Source organism: Anomalospiza imberbis, chromosome 1 (assembly GCF_031753505.1).
Source record: "Anomalospiza imberbis isolate Cuckoo-Finch-1a 21T00152 chromosome 1, ASM3175350v1, whole genome shotgun sequence".
NCBI lineage: Eukaryota > Metazoa > Chordata > Aves > Passeriformes > Viduidae > Anomalospiza > Anomalospiza imberbis.
In genome coordinates this window covers 149,106,679-149,134,550 of record NC_089681.1, presented here as the reverse complement: position 1 = coordinate 149,134,550, position 27,872 = coordinate 149,106,679, and the positions used below count along the sequence as shown (strand labels likewise).

Below are 27,872 nucleotides of genomic sequence, written 5' to 3'. Positions count from 1 at the left end.
CACAACAGGCAGAGGCAGCGGCAGGACCCGGCGGCTGCTGCGGAGGATGAGAACTTTGCGCTGGCTGCTGCTCCCGCTGGTGAGTGAGAACCGCTGGGGAACCGCTGGGGCGGGGGCAGCGCACATCTGGCTCCCGGCCACAGCTGGATGGCTCCGCAGCTGCCCCACTGCAGCCGGGGTGGGGGAAAGTCCGCAGGAGCCGGGTAACTTTTCTCCTAATGGGGAGTGGGAAGAAAGAAAGAAAAACGAGGAAAGGATTAAGGAGAAAAATAGAAAATGAGACAGAGATATTAGAGGGAAGGAAATAAAAAATATCCCTGAGTTAATGTGTTGACCGAGCTCCTTTCATTAAAATTTTCCAATCTCAAGATGCTGTTAATAAATGTCTTTTCATTTTCATTCTTTACAGTTGAAGTTTGCAGAGGACAGAAGAGCATTCCCAAATCAGAAGGCTGTAGCAGGGCTTTAGACAGACAGAAGGGGACAGGTCGCTGTCCCAGCTGTCCTGAGAAAGGCAACTTTGCAGGACAAGGATGATAGCTAGATAGGAGTAGCTCCTCCTGATGGATGAGGGACATTTACCTCTTGGAGAGGGCAGGGATGTTTTCAGAGCTGAAGGTTTCCAATATCACCAAGCAGGAGCATGAACTGTCTCATGTCTGTGTGCACTGAGGGCAGCAGGTGAGCCTGTGCCACTGAACATCAGGGAAGATGGATGAGCACAGGGACACAATCCAGGCACAGCCATCCCTGCCTGATCTCCACGCTCCACCTCTGCCCCTACCTGGGATTCGTAACAAAAATCAGTGCAAATCCAAGCTCAGAAATTTCTCTTCTTTGCCCTCAATCCTCAGTCTCGGGGAAGTGTTTGGAACCTTTCCTCTGGGTGTGATTACCAGGGACTCATTAATTCAAACTTTTCTCATGTCACAGTGAAATGTTCAGCGTGGGCTGGGATTCAGCAGGAGTCAGGAAGGAGAGAGTCACCTTCCTAGGAAACATTCCATCTTGTCCTGAGGGAGCCAGATGGAGTGGCTGCTTCTCTAGGGCCTGCTTTCCTCTGTGGATAATGGGGAGAGCCTAAATGACAGACTGATCCTGACCTTTCATTTCCAATTAGTGAGGGATGGGATGTAAATTTTCACACATGCACAACCCCTGAATCTTGTATTTTCCTCTGTATTTACACAGATTTATGTACAAAGGATAGCTTGTGGGTCCTTGCTATGCAAACCTCACTATTTTCATGTGTAATACTCTTCTTTCATGCAAAACCAGGCAGCCTAAAGGCTTAGCCTGTTGCAGGTGAAGTGATTTTGGCATCTGGGCCGGCCTTTTTTACACCTAATGGAGGCACAGCTCATTCTTGCAGCTGTCAGCAGAGTGGAGCTGATCTGAAGTGATGGATTGTGCACATCTGGGGGCTGCCATACATCATTTTAATATTGCAGCATATTGCAGCAGGCTGTGCCCATAACAAGAGAAATTCTATAAACTATGTGATCTGCACAGCTTTTGGCCTCAAAATATGAACATCAACTCCGTGTCTGGTGAGAGGCAGTGCTCTGGATGTCAGTGGGGTATTGTGTCTCAATCTAGGTCTCCTTGCATCTTCAGTGAAAGAGTCAGGGAAAGCCTGAAACTCCCAGGATGTACTGAGGAAATAATCCCCCCCCCCTCCCTGTTTCAAAGTATCATGTCTGAGCAGAGAAATAATTCCTGTATGGATTGTGCAAATAAGTCATTAATCAGATATGAAAATAAAGCAGAGGGCTAATCCTGAAAACTTCCTCTGTGGAGCTGGGTACTGTTGCCTCCTGTCAGCTCCACAGGGATGTATTTGTGCCTTGCAGAATAGAGTCCTTGACATTAAAAGAATTACCATCCACTGGTAAGTGACAAGGAACAGAGAGCAAAGGAGGCTGAAATGCCTGAAAATGACTTTTCCTGCCTTAAAGAGTTCAGAGTCAGGGAGCAGAGGAAAAAGAGCAGAAAAGACTCTGCCTTCACTGTTCTCCCTGCTGTGATAAACTGCTTTCCTCTCCAAACAGATACATTTCCCATTTCTGGGAAGGGCTTTAGTCTGATCTAATGAATGGAGGTGAGAATGGAAACACAGGGGGGGTCACCACTGAGTTGTACAATCCCTTCAGCAAAGCATTTCTTGTGCTAATGGACATACGGATCCAAACCCATGGCAAGATGCTGAGCTCCCAGTAAAACTAAGCTGGGTGTCTCAATTTCCATGTTTAATTTGTGCTTCTTCTACCAGTCTGGTCCCTGCAGACCTTCAATTCCTCTCCATGGGGAGCTGGATGTGTGGAATAACCTGGTTTTAGGGTTTTTTTTTAGCCTGGAGGGAGTTAATGAAGGGAGACAGGCTCCTGTACAGGCAGTCACTGTCCTCAAACAGGTGTCTGAGCAAAGTAGGAGGAATCCTTCCCTGGAACTGCTTGTCTGCTTTCACTGATCATTAAGGGAGGCTTGATGGGGGAATTTAGATTAATCATCTACAATTAACTGTCTAAAATTAGGAATCTGGTCTAAAGCTACTCATTGAGCCTTCTTCAGTATTGCTGGGAAGAGATGGAAACACTCCAAGAATACAGATCAATTAAATGAACTTGCTGCAGGACTTTGACTTCCAGATTCCAGGACTTTGTGATTAGATGACATGAATCCCACCTGCAGGCAAAAAAAAGATACCAAAAAGGAGAAATTTCTGTTTAATTTACAGGAATACTTGCAATAGCAGAAAATGGGGATCCTCAGTTATTGATGTTCTGTTATTCCTCAAGCATTAGTAATAATTAAATGCTCTACCCAATTTAGCAGAGTGCTGATAAATTAACTTTTCTCAAGGTAATACTAATTACACAGCATTCATAAACAAAATAAATTAGTATGGCTGTGTTGTCTCATAAAGAATACCTATGAGTGAATAAATGTAATGGTATACATGGATAAATATGTATAGCAAGTGCTGTTCTCTGTAAGGTCATGCAGTTAAACACAGACATATAAATACAGTCCAATCCACAGAGGAGCATTCAAGAATTGCTTCAATGTCTTGAAAACAATATTGAAAATATGTAACTATGTTCCTCTAAATGACTGTGAGGCAATCAGTGTCTCAGCTTCCCTTCTTCCATAGGTAATCGAGTTAGAGAGGGAAAACAAACACAGAAAATATCCTCTAGGTAGTCATTTTCAGCCAAAAAGACTCATGAAATAATCTATTTAACTGACTGAAGAAAAAGATTGGCAATGAGGCTTTAGCTTTGGGCTTGGAAGCTTCTGGGATCAGGGTGGTGTCAGAGCTGGAGGCTGAGGGCAGGACTTTGTGTGAGAGCTGAATTCACGGCTGGGTGCTGGAGTTCTGTCACTGCTGGGGTCACCTGGTGCTTTTCAGAGCCCACAGTGGCACACATGGCTTGGAGATGGTGGAAAAAACCTAGATGGATGTAACTGAGCTCCTAAGAGTTGTGTTGACTGTTTTGCTGCATAAGAAATCTTTATTTTTTATAGTTTTTCTTGTTTTCTGACAGAACACAACACTATGCACGTGGCATTATAAATATCCAAGAATTACTCATAGGCCAGGGCTTGGACAGGAAGGTTTTTAGGGCAGTGACTGGGAATGTGGCTGTGAAATGGACAGGAGCTCATGGAGCTCGGGGTGGGCCCCCGAAACCTCCAAAGCACGTGTGAAAATTGGCTTCAGTGTCCAGCACTCCCTGGTCTCAGAGATTTTTAATTGGCACTTGGCTTCTTGAGGAGTTAAGCAAAGGGAAGGTTTAGATGAGACACATTCAACAGACTGGGAAGTTTATGAAAAAGGCTGAGGTTTTCTTTGTCTGTTATTCAACCTGTCTTCAACTTTTTATTTTTTTTCCATGAGATTTCCTCCATCATAAAAGCCTTTCTTGCCCATCAAAATTTCACTGAAAAAAATGTGTGCATTTCAAAGCATATCCCGATTCTCCTGCCTGATGTCTTTGGCAATCCTGGCCAACTTTCAGGACTAACTGAACACTTCATTCCACACTTAAAAATGGGGATGCAGGAGTTGTCCTTGCTGTGCTTTTCTGTATTCTAAAATACCAGGTGAGTTTTAATCCTCCAAGGCGTGAGTCTGTGTGTGACATGAACGGCAGACAACTCTGTGTGAGGGAAAACTAAAATATTCAGGCATCAGAGTCATATCAGAAGAGCTTGGGAAGCACAGACAGCAGGAACTGGGAGTAGAGGAATTAATTTCAGAGCATATCTGAGACGGGATCTGAGTGAATGCAAGCTGAGGAGGCAGAGGCAGAAAGAACAGTGATGAATATTCTCAGTCAATGATTTATGTATTTGATGTAAAACCGATTTGTGAGGCTTTAGGATTGCAGGGCATGGGAAGCTGAAACAGATCACTGGAAAGAGCCTTCAAGTTCTTGAAGCCTTCTCATCTTGTCAATGAATTCAGCCAATTCTTCGAGCTTTGATTAATTTTCAAAAAAAGACTGAGTGTTACTGCTGGCTCTTTGATCCCATGGAATTGCTGTTTCAAAGGTGAATAATATATTCAGTGCCCAGCTTTGAAGCACTTCCCTAATTTTCAGAGAGCATAGAAAATATCCCTACTTTTCCCCAAGTGTGCTAATGGACTTCTTAATGAGTGAAGATCTGTCTTTTGTGTGACATCTAAATTATAGTTTTTCTACCCCCACAGCAGCTTAGGGGCACCATTTTTGAATGGACTCTCAGGAAAGATTGCTTTTAATTAAATTGCACTAAGCGTGGCATGAGGATATTGCTAGAAATACTCCTCCCAGTGCTTGCTAAATCTCCTGTTGTCCAACATAAGCATATTAAAGCCCAAAGTGCCATTACTTTGATTTTTCTGTGCAGATTCGGGGAAATAAATGAACTATCATGGAACAGAGGAAATAGAAAACAATGTTATAATACTCTCAGTGAGTAAGCCACTTAAGGTTTCAGTGCAATAACCTTACAAGATATGAAGAAAATGAAGTCTAAAATTAAATGCAAGGCCAAAATCTGTCTCTCTAAACTGTCTCAGGTTTTTAGTATGCTCATGGTTGTCATAGTTAATTTTTTAGTGTTCACTGTGTTCCAGGCAAGATTGTTTTCATGGTAAGGACTAGGAGTCAAAATACCCCTGTGAACTTTGACTCAAATTGGTCAGGAACATTCAATCCAGTAAAAAAAACCCTTTGTGTTACGATGCTCAGGAATGCAAAGCTCAATTCCTTAGGGACTGTTCACAAGATTTCCTGAAATCTCAAAGTTTTATGTGTGAATCTTGGGATGAAAGCACCCCACTGTGATTTCGAGTGAGAGTCAGGCCAGGTTATTGCTGAGATACTGGGAAATATTGATCAAAGGAATAACATTTTAAATCTGCCTCTTACACTTGCTGTGGCAGGGAACACTGTGCCAGACTGGACATGTCTGCCTCAGAAAGCTCTGCTCTGCTTTGGTTCCTAAATTTTCCTTTTTTTTATGGTGACCAGGAGCTACTCTTTTCCTACAAAAGCCACCTTTTCAGCAGATGCCTCCCAAATTGCCATAACATGTCCCTGCACCAAGTGCAGAGCTCCTGCTTTCTAGAAAGCCCTATCACCCAACATTTGCAGGCAGATCAGAGCAAAAACTTTTCACTGAAGGCACTGTGAGATAAATAACAGAAAATAAGCCAGAGACAACAAATCACAACAAAGCTCTGCCCACAAGGTTTTTCTTTAACTATACAGTGGTTTTATGTCTTTATTTTTCTTAAAGCCTGAGGAAAATTTTCTTCAATTTTTCAAAAAATTGAAGCATCATCACTGCTCTTGATTTCTTGTATATGTGTCATTTTTTTCTTTTTTTTACTGTCCAACAGTAGGATTACTTTGAGTGAGGCTGCATGATTATAAATTAATAACACCAGCCCTATTTTGGCTTCTGGTGGAATAGTCTGTAGGTTACATCTGAAATCGGGCTTGATGTTGATTTTCAAGCACTGAAGTGTCAGTGATATTTAATATCTGCACTGGGCTGTGATAACATGTCTGGGCTCCTGTGGTTGTAGCTCTGCCTACCCCAAATCCAGAACCCAGAAGGAAACAAACTTTGAGCCAATGGTTAATTGCTCTACCTATGAGTGTCTGTGGGATTTACTGCAGTATCACCATGGGTATCAGAGAATCCCAGAATGGGTTGGGTTGGAAGGGACCTTAAAGGTCAGCCAGTTCCAACCCAACATTTTCCACTATTCCAGGCTGCTCCAAGCCCTGTCCAGCCTGGCCTTGGACACTTCCAGGGGCAGCCACAGCTTCTCTGGGCACCCTGTGCCAGCACCTCCCCACCCTCTGGGTATCACTACCAGTGGATCAGGATTTCCAAAAGAAATCATCAAATTTTATTTTTTTTTTCCTGATGATTTACCACCATTTTCAGAGGCAGGGCTACCTGGACCTGTTTTAGCAATTCCTCTGTTGTGTGTAAAACCAAGGCAGTACCACTTGCCCAGGGGTGGGGTATGAGCTTCCCCAGCCCTTACAAATGAAGAACTCCTCCATTTTCCAACAGCTCTGATGGATAATGGTGATTGAAGCTCTGGTTCAGCAGGTGTGGATTTACCAAGGGAGAGAAGACAGGAGATGCAGCCTACTTTGAAAAGCAGGAGTCTGGCACGCTCCCTCAGTGTCCCTCATTCCACCGGCCTGTGTCTCTTAGACTGACTTTTGGAGAAAAGATAACTCTTCCATCTGATTTTTTTCAGAACTGATTCTGTGTGTTTCTAGGAATTCCCAACTTTTCTGGCATGAGGTGGGAGTTAATTTAACCCACCACTCCTCAGTGCTTTTTTTCTAAGACATTTCAAATTTTGGGTTTCCTCATGGGTGTGGGAATCAATGATGTTGTAGAATTTTTGTTAGATGATAGCTTAAGTGAAATATGTGGTCGAATGTGTGTCTGACAGATGGTTGACAAAGTTGTCAACTCAGTGTTCATGCTTCAGACAAGAGGAGGAGATTTTGGAATCCTGGATGCTGAGAATTTTAAACTTCCTGTGCTGAAAGGCACAGACTCACAAGAGAGCTCTGCATTTGACCTGAGGCTGTGGAGAAGGCTTTAAAAATTGATTGATAGCACTGGGATTACGGGTGTGGAGTTGGTTAGAAGTGTGTGATATCACAGGGTGGAACACTTAGAGTTTGGGGTTTTAGACTATAGGAATAAATATGAAGCAAGATGGGTGTTTTAGGGTGGAGACAGGTTGTTGTTCTTTGCCTTCTTCCTTCTTCTCCATGGTTTGGGTGATGTTTTGTGATTGGACAGAAAAGTCCGCATTGCGAGCTTTGAGGGATAAGTTATTGGGTTAAAAGGGAAAATAATCCAGGCGTCCCTTCTTAATTGGACAGTTTAGTCTTAAAAGACCTTGTAACAAGAGGTAGTTAGCCATTTTGTGCCTTGGTAATGAAAGACTGCTGAACTCATGGTTGTGAGGCTGTTTCACTGATATGAAATAATAAACAACTGAGTCCCAACATGGAATGCCGTCTCAAGTGCCTTCAATCCCAACCTCGAGAAACCGATAGTTTGCATTTTGGGTTATGCCTTTTAGCACAACCTTTTAGCAGAGGACTGAGTAGATGGCAGAGCATCCTCTCAAATTGCCATGACTTTTAAACACCAAACCTAAGAATATTCCAAATACTAAATTATCACTGTAACAGAATCCAGGAATTCCAGAAAGTAGAGGAATGGCATTTTTCCTGTCCAGCTGAATCCACCTTTATGAACTGAAATATTGAGAGACTTATGGAGCAATTATTTTGTTACCTCTACTCGGAGAATTCATTTGTTATGTGGGCAAACTGCAAAGTGAAATGTCTGTTTAAATGTAAAGTGATGAGCAGGGATCCTATTAATACCTGAAAAATACCATTTCAGAATTGACTTACTATAGTTGAATAGCAAAAAGTACTATTTTAAGAGTCATTCATGCTGATTTATAAAATGTATTTTGAATTCCCCACTGGAGTAATATAAGGCAAGAAAAAGTACCATGTCTTAACTTTCTTTTCAAACAGTGCCCCTAATCCTCTTTCTGTTCTAATATTAGCATGGATGAACCATCCCTAGGGCCTCATAATTAAGACAAGTCTGTCTATGCTACTTTAAAACCCAAATGTAGGCAGAATTTTTAAAGGTTTTTAAAGATAAAGTTGTGCTCTAATTTTTGCCCCTCGGCAGATATTATTGCTGAGATGGATAGTCTGGATAACTTCCAGTAACATTTCTGTGGAAGCTAAAAGAAATCCTGGTTGCTCTGCTCGTTTAAAACATTTTGAAGGTGAATAAATCAGTTTTCTGAGATTGAAAAGGCAATATGGAAGTGATGTTTACATCTGCACTGACTTTTCAAAGTCATTAGAGGTTAAATGGGCCAACAGTCTTCCTCAAAAACATGTTGGAAAGTCTTCGGTAATCATTTCCCATTAAAATCCCTGCTAATTGAGCCCCTGGCTTTGTCTTAAATAGCATAGGTTAGAAAGAAGCAAGCAACAAAACAAAACAACAAAAAAAAGAGAATTTCTATTCCATATAAGACTCTCTATGTATTGAAGATCCCAATATCCCAATATTTGGTCCAATATCCAGTTCTCTGAATACAGTTCAGTGGCTTTCTTCAATCAGTTTACTTCAGTTTCCTAAAGGTGGGTGTGTAGAAGCATTTGAGACATCAAATAACACATTTGAGATTTCAAATAATGCATCTGAGGTTTCAAATAATGCATTTGATACTTCTACACAGGGCTGACAAAATTAATGCACAGTCTACACAAGAGGGCTGAGATACCTTCAAACATTCCAAACAGCACCAACCATTTCTGGACTCTGGGTTACATCTGAGGGATGTTTTACATCCCTGAGATTTAACTGGGGGACTGAGACATCCTTGAAATTCCCAAGGACTGCAAAAGAAGCTGAGATAAATCAAGTGTACACACTTGACATGTAGTTTCTTTCTCAGAATTTCTTTGCCTTTGCAGAGGAAGCTGTTTTGGGGTTCTGTAGGTTATTAAGAACATTAATTAAGAACATTCATGATAACATAATTAAGACCATTAAGAACATCTCACAGTTAGGGGAGTGATGACACAGGACTAAAGGGGACATGAAACCTTCTGGAGGGGGAGATGGAGGTCAAGCAAAATACATGGCAATAAATGGGACTAAATGGCTGTAACTAAGAGGATGAATTTAGACTCTTATTCAACTGCTATCTAGAATTCCACTTAGCTGTTTAAAGGCACCTTATCTGTGACAGAAAAATGTTCCCTAAGATTCCCAGTCAAGTCATTAACTTCTTCTCATTTCTTCATCTGTTAAAATGGAAGCAGCTCCTCGGTCTAAGGTGTGTGCAACATCCTCAGATAACACATCCAGAGAATTTTTCAGTCATTCAGATTAAACTATGGCCAAGACTACCATTATTTAAATAAATTTATTTAATTTTATTTGGTTTATGCAGAGGAAATATTTCTGTGGTCAGGCTGTATTTAAATTTGGAGAACTTGATATAAATAATCCCACAGCTGGTGGATTCATCCACTTTTGGCCAGTTGGTGAAATATGTGAAAATCCAAAAATTGTGACCATTATTTAAGTTTTGTGGAAAACAACTGCAAAGGGAAGGGGATAAACATATCCAGATTGGAGAAGAGGAGCTGTATATGTTCTATGTGTAAAAAAAATATCAACAGCTTCAGCTGGAGTTTTCACATTCATTGACCTCAAGATATAAACCACGTATAAACCACAAGGTACAAACTGGCTTTTCTCATTCTTATAATCACAGAAGTTCTTCCTTTTTTGCGTGTGTGTGTGCTTTTTTTTCCTTTCATTTTTGGTTGTTTTTTTTTTTTTTTGAGTTTTTTGTGGGGTTTTTTGTTTGTTTGTTTGGTTTTGCTTTGTTTTGTTTGTTTTTGGTTGGTTTTTTTTTTTTTTTTTTTGTTGTTGCTGTTTTTTTGTCTTTCTCTTGCCAAGGTTATGGGAATCCATCCAGAATGCAAAATATTCCAGCAGGTGGTCAAAGAGGAGGCTCTCTGCTCGGAACACAACGAATCTGCCTCAGCTGATCTTAAAGGTAAAGGTCCTGATGGGCATCCCTTGGCTTGGAATGTCTCGCATTACTGAAGTGTTCTTTATTTACATCCAAAACCCCAAAGAAACTCCCACAGAAGGTACCGAAGATCCTAAAGAAGTTGTATCACGTTAGGAATCATTCCAATCTGGTGGAAATATTATTTGGGGGGAAAAAAGGTTAAAGAAAATCCCAAGTTCTTCAAAATATTACATTTTTTCAATTTTAGACATTATTTGTTCGCTTGTAAAGATTTATTGTGGTGGTGTTCAGAAGTCTATTGCATGATACAAATTTTGAAAACTAAAATGAACACAAAACAAAGCCTGTAAAATATATTTAGAAAGCTGTGTAAGATGCTCCCTCCTGGGGTTTTGGAAACATGCTTAGAAATAACATGGAATTTCAAAATGTTCAGACTCTTTCAGAAATTCAGACATGCTTTATTCTAGTCAGCTTTGTTTAGAAAAATTTGAATCCACCTCTGTGAGATTTTTCAGTTCCATGAATTTTAAGATGTTTGTTCACTGCAGAGTTACTGTGGGACAAAGATACCTCATGCATTTGATTGGGATAGAATTATTGGAACCACCTGGAAATCTGCCTTTAGCAGCCTGGTGAAAATCAGAGTTTAAGCCCAAAATATTTCCTTTGTCTTTCATGTTATACTACAGATTTTCCAATCACTTCTGTGTTTCATATTCCTCTTCTAGTTTCCTGTTTTATTTTGGTGCTATTTCTTACACACACTTTAATAAATTTTTGGTATAGTTTTGGACTTTAATTGGCACACTTTTGGACTTGAAAAGTCCAAAATAAAATCCAAAATACCTCTTGGACACATTTTACATTTAGAACACATAGAAACCCACTGCAAGAAAAATTCTGGTATAAATTAGGCATTTTCAAAAATTATTTGCTACCTGCATTACAGAATGTCATTCCAGGCATCTTCCTCTTCAACACAAAGATAATTATGTGGTTTTAGAATCCTGTTTGTAGCAAAAGAAATAAAAACTCCTGAGAGTTCTGTAAAACTTTTAAAAATCTTTAACCTTGTTCACTCTGAGCTTCTCAAATCTCCCCTTCTACAACTTTTATTCTCCAGACAAGGAAAGACTTTAATGAAAAGTCTGTTCTGGTATTTACAACCTTTCTCAATATAGTTTGGGATTCAATATTAGAGCTGGGAAAAATTTTCAAAAAAAAATGTTGGCCTATTGGTAAATACGTGAAAATCCAAAAACTGTGAACAACATTTAAGTTTAATTTATATTTAATTTATCCCAAATATTTTATCTGGAGGATAAAGCTACACTAAGATATGTAAAAGTCCATTGCTTGTGCTATAGTTTTCAGGAACTCAGCAAGACAAATGGAGGGATCACAGTTTGTAGAGTTAAACCTCAGCAGTCACAGAGAATCTGTGCTGGAATCAGTCTGTGTGGCAGAGCTTTTAATCTAAAGTAGTTCCACATTATTCTTGTACAGAGAAGTGTCCAATGAATGCCACCAGCAGAACCCAGGGTGAAATTCCTCTAATTTTGGAACAGATGTGTAAAATAGGTCAAATTAATCAAGTCCTAACTCCACTTTTTTTTTTTTTCTTTCACTGTCACAAAATTCCTGGATTACTGAACAAGACTTAAATATCCATGGTGTCAACTCCTACTGCAGTTGTCTTTGTGGAGTCTCAAGTGACTTGGACACCACCAGGCTCTTGAAAACCTTGGCATGAAAAATTCCCTCTCAGCCCCCGCACTCACCAGTTTCTTTGATATAAACTGTATAAGTCACTGGAAATAAATAATTTCTAAGACTTAAGACATACAAGTTCTGTTCCTACACAAGGTCATACAAATAGAATTTTTAGCTCCACATTGCCAAATGAAATAGATTTTTAGACTCAGCCCCTCAAATCTGCCAAGCTTTTCTAAGAAGGATCACTTCAGCTGCTGAGTGTAAGTGTAGGGGCCCACTGCATGTCTAAGTGGGACTGATATTACCTGGCTTCATTAATTTGACAATTAGCAGCTGAGTTTAGGCTGTAATTATCAGTGAGAGCTAGGTATTTGCAGGGTGTGATTCATCCTGTCCTCAGGAAGAAGGCACCAATATTTGGGATGAATCAGCTCTGGAAGGCTCTGTCTCTTTCTGTTGATGACAAAGGGAATGTAGCTGAAATTAGCTGACATATTTGAGGCAATTAAAACTACAGCTAATGGATGAGGGCCTCTATTTTCCCTGGAAAATTTGGAATACCAGGAATTTCATCCTCTTGAGCGTGATGTGAGGATAATGCTGTGGGAGATTCTCAGGACTATCCTTTTGAAAGTCAGTAACTTTGCTCAGCTACAGGCAAGTATTGCTTCCACATTTCAATGTGACAACTTCAGATTTGCCTCGTCATCCATCCCAGAGGCAGCAGAGAAGAATCATGGAAGAAAATAACATCTTCCAACCCAATCCCCTGCTTTATATTCCTCTTATGACTACCTAGAGATTAGTTTTGGTTAGAGCCTGATGCTTTTTTTTTTATTGTTTCAGGCACATTTACATGCTGGCAATTTTTCTGTGCTACCCCCACGCCCAAATGCCAACAGCTTGAAGTCTCAGTGTGATGCAGCTGTGACAAAGCTGTGATTCACTGAAACTTCTGAAAACCCTTTTTAGGGAGCTCAGAGCCAGTAGCACACCCTGTGCCATCAGCCAGCAGTCTCTGCTTTAGGGAACCTCATGGGTTCTACAGTCAGACCCACTCCCAGTGAGGGTCCTTTCTTATAATGCTGAGATGTTCTAGTGTGGGATGAATTTAATCCCTTTGGGAATCCATCACAAAAATGCCATTGATTGCCTAAGACTGGGACTTCAGCCCCTATTTCCTTTAAGCCAGGTGAAATTGGTAGATTTTTAAACACGAAATAAAGAGGTTAAGCTGAGTTTTAAGTCTGATGCATTTCAGTTAGACTCTGTAATGAAGAATCTCAAGTAATGAGAAAGGAATAATGAGAAATCTCAAGTCCTAATCATTATTCAATACTTTTATTTTGGTGGCTTTTGTTTTGACAACAGAAAAGAGCTCCAAGTGATTTGACTTTTGGATTGTGTCTGCTTGAATTTCAGGTATATTCTCTCATGAGATAAGGAGGGGAAGGTCCAGCTGGAATACCAAGTGTGAGCAAGGATGCATTCAAGGAGAAAAGGAAAACATTCCTCTCCTTCATTTGCAGAGTTGCATGTCCTGCTGTGGCTCTTGCATGTGAATGAGTGGGAAAGCCACAGATAATCTCATTATGGAAGATCAAATGTGTGATGTTCTCTGTGATTTTCTTTATTTAGAGGCACTTTTTTTTTTTTTTTTTCTTTTTTTTTTAACAGGATGTGCCAGAGATTGGGATGGTTTAACCTGCTGGCCCAGAGCCACTTTTGGGGAAGTGGTTAAAATTCCCTGCCCACGATTTTTTGAAGAATTCACCAGTACCCTTGGCAAGATTTTTTTCCTATTCTTCTTATCCCTATTTTTTAATTTTTATTTTTAATGAATTCTAGTAGTTGAGGATTCCTTCATATTTTCCTGATTTACAATGCTCTTATGTCAGTCAGCATTCAGTAATTATCCAGATACACATCTCGGCTTGGGGTCAATATTGACACTCTTGTGTTTTTTGTTGTGCTCTACTGAATTGTTTAATCGCTTTGGTGATGTAAGTACAATGGACAAGTGCACCATGCCGCTAAATTTATAAAGAAATATGTCCTAGAATCACTGATTTATAAAACTGTACATTAATTAATATTAGAAAGAACCTCCTGAGGTCCGCCAGTACAATCTTCCAGTCAGAGCAGGATCAAGATTAAAACTTGTATGGAGCTTCCAGTCTGGAAAAGAGGGCTCAGGGCTTTGCCCAAAATCCCAAAATATGGTGTAAATATATCATGTGATTTCCTCTGTGGAAGGAATGGATTTGAAGAGTTGATTTCCCATATGAAATGCACAAGTCCCACTGCATCGTGAAATGACTGGGAACATGTCCCTCGTTTTTTTTTAAGCATAGATATAGAGAATATTGTCATTCTTATAGCTAATCTCACTGAACATGACTCAACCTGTAAGTCCCTAACTCAGGAATCAGAGGGGTAATAAGAAATTGTTGCTACTCATCAAAACTTAAAGAACAGCAGCACAAGCACCCCTAATTAATTTTCTGCTGTGTTTTCCCATTGAAGGCTTCCTTCAGAGGAACTGTACACAAGAGGAATATTGGTCAGAGCCATTCCCACCATACACCATTGCCTGTGGCTTTGATGAAGGTTCCAGTAAAGGACCTGAGGATCAGGTGGGAATTTCATTTCCTGCTTCTGAACATCTCCAGAGCAGCCTCTCCTGAGCAACTGGGTGCTCCACATATCTGAGAATTGCCCATTTTCAGTGCTAAACCCAAAACTTTTCAGTATACTTAGAACTTGTTTAACAAATTAGGCTTAACATAAAGCAAGTGAGCAGCAGTCAGCACTTTCCTCCTCAACCAAAAGTCTCGTCTTGGTAAAACTCATGCTTAGTTCACCTGTCCAAACTAAGATTTGGGTCTCTGACAGAGGTGATGTAAAACCTTATCATGAACGCATCTCCCAGGGAAACCCTACCCACTAGTCCTCAGGGATTTTTTTCAGGGAAAATTCCTTTGGATCTCTCTTATTTGTATTCTTTTCCAGATTTTCTTTGAGCCATAGAAAAAAATATTTCTTAACTTTATAGCCTGTTGGTCAACACACATCCTTAGGAGGGAACTCTTGGATGCCACTGAGTATTTCCACACTTTATCTCAGGTATTCAGTGGAACAGGAAGTGAATATTTTTCCTCTCTGAAAATCATCATTCATGCTCAATTAGGCTTCAGAATTTCTTTCACACCCACATCTTGATATGATGTAAATTTCCACATTCCTCCTCATAGTACTGGAGTTCATATCTAGAGCTCAATGGCCCTCTGTAAATAAGAATATTTGTACTTTGCACTTTTAGAAAAGATAGATGTTTTTAAAGCTTAAATAAATGCTTAGAAAATTTAAATAACCTCTTAAAAGCCTTCTAGAAAGATGCTGGAAATAATCTGAACAGTTCAGAGGGATGTAAATTCATAAAAGGATGTGTATTCCAGAGCACAGTTCTCCAGCCCCCATGGGTTTCTCCCACAGGGCTAAACTTACTGTCCAGGTGGCTTTCTCCAAGCAGTCCCTGGATTATGCTAAACCAGGCATAATTTCTGGCTGGTCTAGTCTAAAATCAAGCAAGGAACGATATTTCTATTTCACAATAATGACAGATTTCTACACAGAGCTGCTCTCTGTGCTCTGCCTGTGTTTAGTTTGTTATTCCAGTCAAATCCACAATGTTTGACTACAAAAGGAAGATAAAATCAGCAATCTCTGCTGCACTGCACATGTAGGGAAGTGAGTAAAAAATCTCAATTTTGTCCTAATAGAACCACTTGCTTTGTATTTTGTATGTGCAGTGAGCACTTTTGATGTCTTTTATATTTAGTGTTGTTTCTTAATCCATCCTACAAAACCAGATAAAATAATTGAAACACTTTATTATTACATTAAATAACCTCTTTTCTAGTTTTCATCTGTGTTTTGAAAATACTGTATAAATGATCAGGGCTATTTCAAAAACACCAGGATGATTCATATCATGTCAGGGTTACAAGATTTCTTTTTCGTGGTTTTATTTAAAATTGCTAATTTGTTGTCTCAGCCTAGAATTGCAGCCTTTTATATAAACAGATTTGGGATCAATTAGAGAACAAAGTGTCCACTGGGTTTATAAGGAGGAAATTTGCCTGGGTTCAGAGAATTTACTGTCTTGGGGTTTTAAATAATTAGGTGATCTTGTAGTGAATCAGAAAAAAATTTGCATAGTTAAAGCCAAGTAAACAAGCTTTATTTTTCTTAGGACACAGGATTTCTTAGGATATAGATCTTAATTGAAAACAAGTGAATTATAAAGAATTTACAGTGCTACAATATCCAACAAGGAATGAACTGTTTGTCCAGAGAATTAAGGACTGTGAGGTGATTTCCTTGGCTTTTAATTACCTTCACAACCTGATGTAACTATCAATTTTTCAGCTTTCTCACCTGCAAATTGAGAGTTTTATTTCTCTTTCAGCTATAGCTGTGTATGAAAATCAATACTTATTGAATTTGGTCCAGGTCTAAAGTAACAGATTCACAAATCTCCCACCAGAATGTTTCAGTGCTCCAGAGTTTTTATGTACTGACATGAGAAAAGGTGCTTATATTTCACAGTTAATATTTTCCTGCAGAACATGCTCAGAGGGGTCAGATGAGCCTGTGGGCTGTGAAACTTCTCTCCTGTGTGGGGTTAAGCAGGACTCACAGGAAAGCTTTTGTTAGTGGTGGAGGGAAAATCCTGAAACTGATCCTGAGCATGAAAAACAGAGATTGTGGGACTGAGTGAGGGAAATGTGTCCCAGAGGAATGAGCACCCAGAGTGCATCCAGCACAACCCCCTGCATTGGACTGTGTCTCCTTTTCCCCCTAGAAATCCTATTATTCTGCATTTTGGCGTGTCTACACCGCTGGCTATGCAGCATCCATGACTTCGCTCATTACAGCTCTAATTGTCTTTGCTGCCTTCAGGTAAATATAAATGGGCTTTTTCTCAGCATGCCTTAAGACAATTTCTCTCAGATCCTCTGTGCTTTTGTTTTGTGGGATTTTTTTATGGTTGTTTTCTAATCATTCTAAAACATAACTCCTTTGATGGTGATGGGTCCTTCTCTGCTCATGCTGCAGTGTTTCAAATGTTAAAACAATCAAGCTGGGCAATCTCTCTTAATCTCCTTAATGACACCATACAGTGGAAATGCCCTAACTTTAGATAATTTTAAACATTTTTTAATCATTCCTACAGTGCACGTCAGAACTGACTCTGCAGAAATATTGTCCCATGTCCTGGGACCAGACCATTTTTAAATTGTCCATTCCCTCTGTGAAAGGCCATTGCTTCCATAACTGAGAGCTATAAAAAAGAGATTTAATAAAATTTAAACACCTCATTTGATGATGTTGGTTATTAGGAAGTGGATCTGGGGTTTGGTTGAGGCAGAGCACAGAGCAGCTCCCTGACTGGAGTGGGTTGGCAGTCTCGGAGGTCATAGCCCTTACAGAGGGACCCAGGAGCACGAGACTGATGTGTCCAAACCTTGAGGGAGATTCCTTCAGCTCAAGGCAAACTGTGCCCAGGGCAGTCTAGGGAAAGTGAATCATGGGAATATTGGGCTGGAAATGACATTTAAGATCATTAAGTCCAACCATTAACCCAGCACTGCTGAGTCCATCACTAAACCCAGGACCCCAAGCACCACAGCTAAGTTTGTTTTAAATTCCCACAGAGATGGGGACTCAACTGATGCCTAAAGAGCCTGCTTGGAACAGAGGCTAGACAGAGTTAAAGGAATAAAGTAGGGATTTTTTAAAAGGCCCTTCAAAGGATACACCTTGGGCAGTACAAGAGCCTGGCTGTTGCTCCACCCAGGATGGACCCAAGATGGACTCTGAGTCACGAGTTCTTGCACTTTTATATGTTTTGGTCCATTTCCATGTTGGGGTAATTGTCCAGTTACAGCTTCAGGTTATGCAGTCCCATCCTCCCAGTTTGCTCTCCTCAATTCACTGTTGTTTGGACTTTTTGGGCCTGAAGCTGCAGCAGTGTCCTTGGTTCTCAGGCTGGAAAAGGATTGTTTTGTCTGACTGAACTGTGAGGAGAACTTGCTAACACTTTCTATGAAGTTCAGAGTTCTATACCAGTGCAGTACAGAATCTGGAAAATATGAAAGCTAAAACTTTAGGCATCACAACCACTTCCCTGGGCAGCCTGTGCCAGTATTGACAACCCTTTCCATAAGGACATATTCCCTAATATCCAATGTCAACCTTCTCTGTCGCAACCTGGGGCCTTCTTCTCTTGTCCTGTCCTTGTTATCTGGGGGAAGAGCCCAGCTCCATCCAACTGTCCCCTCCTGTCAGGAGTTGTGCAGAGCCATGAGGTCCCCCCTGAGCCTCCTTTTCTCCAGGCTGAGCCCCTTTCCCATCTCCCTCAGCTGCTCCTCATCAGATTAATGCAGTCCAGGGCAACTCCTCCGGAGCCATCCCATAATATGTGCCTGACAGCAATTCAATCCTTTCTTTGGCACAAAAGGGGCTGAAAAGCCTGATGCAAGCTTGTTTAACAAAAATACTATTAAAAATAATTAAGAGATATTATCATAATCCAGCCCAAGAGTCCCACAGTTACTCTCTGCTTCTGGCATCTCCTTTAAATGTGCAGTGATCCAAGGACAATTATCCTGGAATTTTTATTAGCTGAAAAAGGTAACAGCTTCTCTGCTCCCTCCTGTCTCGCTGCCTCTCAAATAGTGACAGATCATTTATTGCTTTGCAAGGTGTCTGCAGTCTTGTGTGCTCCTGTTTGACTTTTGATGAGACCGTGAGAAACTTCTCTCAAAGAACAATTTTTATTTTCTCTTTCCATGCCAGAAAATTCCACTGCACACGGAATTACATCCACATGCACCTGTTTGTCTCCTTTATCTTGAGAGCAGTTGCTGTTTTCACCAAAGATGCTGTTTTGTTTGCAGATGAAACTATGGACCACTGCCTCATGTCAACGGTACTGAACCTCCCCTCTCTCTCACCCTTGACTGAACATTTAATTCTTTGCCTGAAGGCAACAGGGAGATATTTTTATCCTATTTCTCCTATTGCTAAAACTGAAATCTTTAAACAAACAATATTGTGTAAACCCAAAGACCAAGTGCTAAGGCTGCACTCAGCTTTGATATTTAGGTCTGTTGACTCTAATCAAGCTCTAACAATTTCTACCAGTAAAGGATTTAATCTGTGAGATAAAACCCCCAATAATTCCCTTTCAAAAATCTAAAATAAAGTCAATTTAAATTATGAAACCCTAAACTTACGGAAATTTTGTCGTTTCTTAATTTTGTGTGGCAACATTGCATTTTGCCTACAGTTCTATAGAAACCAGCCATAGCAAGAGAAGGCCTAAAAAGTCTTTCTTCCTTTGCACTTCCAGGTTGCTTGTAAGGCTGCTGTGGCCTTCTTCCAATTCAGTATTTTAGCTAATTTCTTCTGGCTTCTCATCGAAGGGATCTACCTGCAAACCCTGCTCCTGCTGACCTTTGTTTCCAACAAAAAGTTTGTGTGGTGGTTCATATTTACTGGCTGGGGTTAGTACTCCCTTCCTCTTTGTGCCCTTCAGTATTTCTGGTTGCTTGCAGAAGTGGATAAAATCTGTGTTTTGAGGTAAAAGGAGCCTGTCAAAGGTGACACTTTTCTGAGGGAAGTTGCCCATTCATCCAGTACTGCTGCATCATTGTATTCCCTTTTTTATCTTAGTTATTTGCACCATGGTGGTGAATAGCACAGGCCTCAAGAGGATGAGTGATATGGCTGGATAATATCCTAAAAATATGTTGAATTCCTCCACTGACTAAAGAACTTTGGGTGACTAAGTTGCCTTTTGTTTTTAGCAAGCAGAATTTGACAGATTAATCTTAAATAGTGTCAGTCCACACCTAGGAATCAAACAATTTTATTTTTCTTCTATTTTCAGAGATCTCCTGACTTCAATGAATCTTTTGAGGTTATACAGCAATTGAAGTTATCTCTGATAACTTCAGAATAGGAATGTGAAATAAATTTCTTTCACTGCTCGGAATTATTGTGACTCTCAGATATTCCCATGTCTCACCTTGGCTGGTCTAAAATCCAGGTGCCCAAACTGAGTAGCTACAATGACATTTTTTGACTTAGAAGTGAAATCCAAATTATCCTGAATAAACATTAATTTATCCTTCACCTTCAGATTTTTAGACTTTATTTAATGCAATTAAAATTTTTTGGAGCTATTCCAAATAGGGTTGTCTGAAAGTAGACTCTCAGCCCTTGATTAATCATGGCCAGTCTGAGATAAGAAAGCAAACAACTCAATTAATAATGTGGTAATCCTCATCTCCTTCTGCAATCAGTGGAAGGTGAGAGATACCTCAGGGGTAACTCACATCTTAGGTGATGTGGAGGGAAATATTTATTTTCATTAATTAAAAAGCCAACTAGAATTTAACAAGGTCCCAGCTTAAAGGACTTGAGCAAAGGGCAAAAATTTGGAAGGACAAATTCTGAGCCCTTCCCACACATCTCAAATGATACTTAGAAAGAAATTTTCTATATTTCTATAGAATAATCAGTGAAAAACTCACCTGTTTCACATTAGAGTCCCTTTTGTGGCAGCTTTGAAAGTCACTTAGTCTTTGGAAATTCAATTCCACAGAAAGAGAGAAAAAGCAATTTCTGCTTTATAGGCCTTAAAAAACTCCAGTCAAAAATGTAGAAGGACAGAAGGATAAGCAGTGATAAAGTGGTGCTAGAAATCACTGGATTCAGTTAAATTTTAATGGAATTCTTATCAACTGTTGGTCTTGGGTGATTAGTAGAGTCTTTAGGACAAAATTATGAACTCTTCCAGCTGCTGTGCAAAGGATGTTTGTTGGCCACAATCCACAAGATGAAAGAGCCCCAGCTAAATAAGTGCTTACTCCAGCTTCATAAGTGCTTGTAATTCCTATCCCAACCTTCAAGTAATTCTTTACATTTATTTCTGAAAATGTAGTTTCACAACATCCCCTCTTCTCCTTTGTTATGATTCCTTTCTCCTGCCCTTTTATTCCTTTCTTTTTTTTTCCTTTCCCTGAACTGCAAATTAAATTCTTTCATAAAGTTATTGAAAAATGTCTGACCCATAAATTGAGTTTTAATCCAACCTGCTGCACTGTGAACCTATTAGAATAAAGATCCCATGGGACAGGATATTCAAACCAATTATTCTATTGATTTGCTCAGGAGCTCCCACTGCTGTGATGTTTGCTTGGGTCCTCACACGAATCCATCAACAGAACACTGGGTAAGTCAGAGCTGGGATGAGGAACACAAAAAATCCTATTTTTATGGTGTTCTGTTTTTCTGAGGGAGAAAAAAAGATGTGTACAGAAAAAGGTAAGGGGAAAAAACTTTCATGATTCAAAATTCTACCTCTAAGTTTTACAGCTTGTACATAAGTGAGAAAACACTTTTAAGTTTTGTGATTTTTATGTCCATACATGGGGTAAGAAAACCTGGAAATATCGTATTAACTACTGAAATTTAATTTAGGTTCCCTAATGCCCAGCCCTTGAAATAATTGTATGTCAAGAAAAATGCTGTTTCTGTATAAGTCAGCTATAAATAACTAACTCTAGTCTCTTCAAATGAGAACGTCTCAAACGATCAGCGTTGTCTCCAGTAATTTCTTCTTTTGTTTCCATTCAACTATTTTTATTTTGTTTTATTTATATCTGTATCTTTTAATGTGAGCCCCAGATAGAAAGATTGTTTGCTGTAAGATAGCCTGAAGGCTTTCAGATCATTTCACATCAGCTGGAAAAGATACTATTTTATACCCACCTGCTCAAAACTCACGAGAGTTGAATAAGAAGTTGACTTGAGAGTGGTAAGAAGAGCAGGAAAGAAGCTTAAAAATACAAATGTGGGGTTTTTTTTTACTTTGCTTTGATTCTTCAATCTGTGATTCTTGCTGATTAAAGTTTTTTTAGATTAGACTACAGGGAAACCAGGGACATTTATACAGTGATTTAAAACTTTGTGTCCACCACTTTCCTTTCCTTTGGCAGAAGTGTTTTTGTGTGTTATGGGAAGCTCCCATGGGACAGATAAAAAACCTGGTTTTGTTTGTTGTTCCAGATGTTGGGATGATGATGAAAATGGAGTGGTGTTATGGATCATCAAAGGCCCCATCCTGCTGACTGTATTAGTAAGGTTTTTTTTTTTTATTTTCCCTCGAGTTTCTGCATATAGATAATTTTATCTAGTGTGCTTTTACAATGAATTCTTATGATGTTAACTTAAGACAAAAAAATCTCCCTTCTCCACAACTTTATACCACCTGAATTTAGGGAGGGAGCAATCTGTTTTTTAGGTCTGTATCTGGTATAATCCCTGCATAAACAATGATGAGAACAGGGGGACATAAACAATGATGAGAACAGGGGGACATAAACAATGATGAGAACAGGGGGACATTTTTAGGCAATTTAAAATCTGAATTTAAAATCTAAATTTAAAGTTCTGACCAGAAGTACAAGGCATTAATGTCAGACATAAAATGATATTAAGATGTGTAGGTCTACAATAATTCAATGTAACTTTCACCGTATTTTATCTACAGCTATATATTGGTGGGAAGTATAATTATTATTTCTAAAGCTATTGATCTGAGCTGAGAAGAGATGAGCATTGGTTTATAGCAGTGCAGTTCCTAAAAGTGGGGATTTTTAGTTATTTCTATCAACTGGAGGCATGTCTTGGATTGTAGAAAATTTACAGATTTTGTCTTGTCTTTACAGATTAACTTTATTATATTCATTAATGTGATCAGGATTCTAGTCCATAAATTGAAATCCCAGGAGGGAGGAGGGAGCCATTCAAGCCACTTTGTGTAAGCATTTCTGAGTCTCTTAGGATTGAGCTGTTCTAAATGCTGCAAGAAATTTTTTATGGTAGGAGAACAGAATGTTCTACTCCTCTTCTAATAGAATGAGAAGAAATGACAATGTGAACTTTCTTTTTCAGCCCAAATATCACATGTCATTTTTACTTCAGGGCAAAAGGGTGGGGTGCATATGTCAGAGACAAAGAGAAAAGTAAAATAGCAAAGTATGAAACTTCAAAATCTTGAAAATGTAAACACTAAATGTCAGGTGATTGACCCATCTTGCTCCCAGTCCTTTCCACGCAAATGGTCACATAGAGAAAGAAGCAGATAATTTCCTTTAAATCCTTTGCAGTAACAGGATAAATCTGTAACCAAGCCTAGTCCTGGCTGTTTACAAACCCCTCAGAACCACTGGGGAGCCCAGCAGTGCAGTCACAGGACCTCTCCACAACTTCTCTGCGTGCAGCTGCCTCCATTTAGAGCTGCTCTCTGAATTTTAAAATGTTCCAATGTACAATTGCTGTCACTCATTCCCTGTTTCTAACAGTGCATTGTTCTTTAATTCTTGCTTTTCCAGGAGACTTGCAAAGTCCACGTTACTTTTGATCCCCCTCTTTGGGGTGCACTACATTGTATTTGCATTTTTCCCAGAGAGCACTGGTCTGGAGGCTCGGCTTTATATCGAGCTGGGCCTGGGCTCATTTCAGGTAAGATGGACAGAAGGTTTAACAACCCTGAGATGATTGTCCTGTACCACCACACTTCAGGCTGGCTATTAGAGCAGGATTTATTAATGCATCCAAATTCAAGGCACACATCCCATCTCACTCCTTCGCGAGCTCTTCTGTTGCTGGCTCCCTTATTATTTGAAATTTCCAGGTCAGACTTCATATGGATAATCACCAAATAAATAAAATACGTATATTTATTGAATAACAATGACAGAGCACCACGAAGACCAGTCTGTGGATTAAGGTGAACTGATTGAAAATGATTTCACATGTAATAATGATAAGAGGGGTGGTAAATAAGAGTACATAACCCCCTGCTCTGCCCTTACCCTTCAGGAGTAGTGAACCATGTTAATATCTCATTGTTTATTTTGCTGTTCCAATACTCAGAACAACAGCATGGATTTGAGAGGGTCAAGGCCTGTGTGTGGTATATTTTGTACTGAACAGCTGATTTATTTTCCCATCCCCTTTCCCCTGTACCCCACCACAACTTGTCCTCATTGACATGTGCTGCAAATGATCCCTGTTCCATGCTTGCCTTATCTGAGGGAGAATTTGTTTGTAGGATACAGTAAACAGCAAGTTAATCCTTGTTGCCTCTGTACAAGGGCAATAATAAATATAAAATGTCACCAGTCTACTGAGAAATTTAATTCTATTATGAAAACTCAATAAATAGTGTCACACTGCCTGAACTTCAATAGAAAACTGGGAAATATGCATTCTTTGTTGTCTTACACACACTGTGAATGAAACTCGATGTCTGTTATTGATTCTAGATTTTAAATCCATGTTTATTCTCTCCATACCCTCCCTGTCCTAGGGTTTTGTTGTTGCTCTCCTATATTGCTTCTCAAATGCAGAGGTGAGTAGCTAGTACATGAAATTATCAAAACCTTTAAAACTCACAGGTCCCTCTCGTTTTTTAATTTCTTTTCCTATTTTCAGAACAGATCTGTCTTTGATCTGCTCCTGAAACCATGACATCCCCATATCTTTTTAGTCCCTTGGTAGCTTCTTTGACTTTATTTGTATTCATACAGTTCTGGCAGGAGGACACAAAATAAACTTTGAAGCAATGACCCTTTAAAACTGGTTGCTGAGTTTCCTGTCAGGGGACTTTTCTCCTGATTTATGTTTGATAGCTATCATGATGATAGCTCAATGGAAAGCTTGTAGAGCTCCTCACTTTCTCTAGGTTTAGTTTCTCCTGGTGACTTTAGTCATTTCCCCCTTCTCTTTTTTCCCCCCTTTTTCCCCCTCCCCCCCCCCCTTGTTGCCCCGTTTTCCCCTTTTTTATCCCTTTCTCCCCTTTCCCCCCCTTTTCACACCCTTTCCTCCCTTTTTTCCTCCTTTCCCCCCCTTTTTCCTCTCTTTCCCCCCTCCTTTTTCCTTCTTTTTTTCCTCCTTCCCCCCCCCCCCCCTTTTGGCCCCTTTCCCCCCTTTTTTCCCCCCTTTCCCCCATTTTTCCTCCTTTTTCCCCCTTCCCCCCCCCTTTTCCCCCTCTTTTCGCCCCTCTTTTCCCCCTCCTTTTTCCTCCTTTTTTCCCCTTTCCCCTACTTTCCTCACCTTTCACCCCCTTTTTTTCCCCTTGTTTCTCCCTTTTATTTTCCCCTTTTCCAGGTCAGCTCATGCAATCAGGACTTTTGTTCAAATACTTCTTTTCCTCTTTTCATAATACTGGCCGAATTTGGGTAAACTCCCTGCAGCTGAACGTAGTGAACCTATAATTTAAAAAACCTCACTAAATTTGCTGACACTTTCCCCAAAAGAAACAAACAAATCTAATTAAAAAAACGTAAAACCGCATCTCATCCTCAGAAAAGTTGAGAAAGACACACTAATGGTGCCTCAGTCTCTGCAGTGGCTCAAACTTGGACAATTCTCATAGAGCATGGAATTATTAATGTTGGAAAATCCCTCCAAGTCCAACCTGTTCCAAATGCCCACCTTGTCCCCAGTCCAGAGCACTGAGTGCCACCTCCAGGCCTTCCTTGGACTTCTCCAGGGATGGGGACTCCAAATCTCCCTGGGCAGCCCCTTCCAGAGCCTGAGCACCCTTTCCATGGGGAAATTCCTCCTGGTGTCCAACCTGAGCCTCCTGTGGAACAACTCAAGGCCGTTCCCTCTCCTCCTGTTCCCTGGGAGAAGAGGCCAACTCCCACCTACAACCTCATCTCAGGGAGTTGTGGATACCAAGAAGGTCCCCCCTGAGCCTCCTTTTCTCCAGGCTGAGCTCCTCAGCCACTCCTCACCGGATTTGCTCTCCAATCCCTCCAATGCCCTTCAACACTCCAGCACCTCACAGGAATGGCTAAACGGAGGTGCAAGGTGCAAGTTGTCGGGGTCTGCTTTGCTTGGAATGACCCCAAAATCGTAAAAGTCCTTGTTCCCCAGCCCATGCAGCCAAAGAAGGAGTCTGGAATGCGTCCAATTGCGCTTTCAAGGTTGTTTATTTCTTTTTATCTATAACATTCTTTCTCTGACCTGCCGAGGTCCATCCAGAAAGGAAGCCATGGCAGTCTGCCCTGAGCCTCGGGTGGCTCCCACCTTATGTACTCAAGACTATGTGTTGTATGTTTACAATTTATTACCAATTCCTGTCATCTATGTTAGACTGTGAATCTCTACCTTAAACCAATAGAAAAGTGTCACCATCACAGCAAGACATGGAGGACAAGACAAAGGAGAAGAAGGCTAGGACACACCCAGATTCCTCCATCTCATACCCCCTTGAACCTCATTCAAAAATCCCGAAATTCTACTTTTCCACCCTGTGTTAATTCAACAATCACACTACTCAAACCCTTGTGGCTTGTAATTACTCATATAGACTTGGCAGTGTTCCATGGGCTAAAATCAAAGCCACAGATGCTTTTTGACTTCATGCCAAGGTCTCTGAGCCCCTGCCAGGGTCTAGAGACAGCCAGGGCAGCCAGAAGGATGTCCTGGACTCCAACAGCAAGTAACCCTACCCAAGGACGAGTAATTCCTAAAATATGTCTGTTATTTAGGAAAACAATTTATAATGGCCATTCTGAGAGATTGCCTTCAAGACTTAGTGGTGAATACAGAAAGCTCTACTTCCAACCTGCCTTCTGTATCACAGACTCCTTGCCAGCAGCCTTTTAATTGCTTCAACAGCCTTTTAATAGCTTGCATATTGTACCTCACAACACAAAAATCCAGAAGGTGTTAAAAACAGGACAGGCAGAGCTTGATCTCTGGCCCAAGATAAAGCTGGGTTGGCTTTTTTCCACGTTTCTTAGGGATAACTGCTCCTGGAGCAGCTTGGCCACTCATTATTACTCAGCAGTGCATCTGCTGTGGTTCCTTGCAATCATAAAAACTAATTATTATTTTCTCTGTGTCTGTGTTTCTTCAGTTTTGAGTGTCTGTGACAATGTGAGAGACTAGGCTGCTGCCAGGCAAGGTGTTATGAGAATGGATGAAACTGAGGAGTGCTGGAGGGCCTTGAGTTTGCTGGGATAGAGCTGGCATACTGGATCGGTGGAGGAAATCTCTTTTATTTATTTGATTCTTGGAAGATCCAGAGACCCATCCATCAAGTTGTACTCAGGGGTTGTCTGTGTGGTTAACAGAGAAACTTAAGGCAGAATAGGGGCCACCAAAATAATAAATATTGCCAGTGACCTGCCCTGATGGCCAAATGTACTTCTGCATGCCATCATCTGAATTTTTGAAATTAAATCTCTTTCTTTTCAAAAGGAATAAGGACAGAGTTCAAATTCTTCTAAAAATGTGTTAAGGCTTAATTCTGGCTTATCTGGGCTAAGTACTCAGGCAGAATTTGGGCATACTTTACCTCCAGTGTTCATTAAGCCTTAATTTTCTCTTTGTTTGTAACTTCCTGTAGGTTCAAACTGAGCTGAAGAAACAACTGTGCAAGTGGCAGTACCAGGAGTACCTGACCTTCACCCACAAACACGGGGCTTTGTCCAGAGAAACCAGCCCAGTCAACTATGTCACTCAGCTCTCCCTGCTGGACAAAATCAGCCCCAAAAGGAGAACCTCTGTGCTCCAGGATGGTGTCACCACTGTCTGAGGGGTCCCAGCAGGACCAGTAGCTGTGACTCTGCAATGTTCCACCCATGAGGTGGCCAACTGGATCCTTTGTGGCTTTCCATAGTGTCAGGAGCTCTCTCAACTAACAATGAAGGGATTGGGACTATTTTTGGGCTAAGAATGATTTATTTTGCTCAGATAAATATCAGTCTTAGAGGCTGTGAGATTTTAGAGGAGCAAGCAGTCAGCCATAGCTCAAAGTAGTCACAAGTTCTTTGTTACAATATAGAACTTTCTAACCCAATAGAAAGTCGTTACAAGGTTTATTTTGCTTTTCTGACCTATCACCTTTACTTACTTCTCCTGTACT

The 27,872-nt window shown here is 40.4% G+C and overlaps 1 protein-coding gene across 1 annotated transcript; it reads left to right on the top strand.

The window, feature by feature from the left end:
* Positions 1 to 27,872, top strand: LOC137464473 (vasoactive intestinal polypeptide receptor-like). The gene is made up of 13 exons (XM_068175848.1): positions 1 to 79; positions 10,051 to 10,150; positions 13,526 to 13,633; positions 14,375 to 14,484; positions 16,716 to 16,813; positions 18,713 to 18,845; positions 19,269 to 19,422; positions 21,095 to 21,155; positions 21,992 to 22,061; positions 22,654 to 22,745; positions 23,320 to 23,449; positions 24,300 to 24,341; positions 27,354 to 27,872. The coding sequence occupies exons 1-13, from the start codon at positions 47 to 49 to the stop codon at positions 27,540 to 27,542; spliced, it is 1,320 nt and encodes a 439-aa protein (XP_068031949.1). The 5' UTR covers positions 1 to 46; the 3' UTR covers positions 27,543 to 27,872.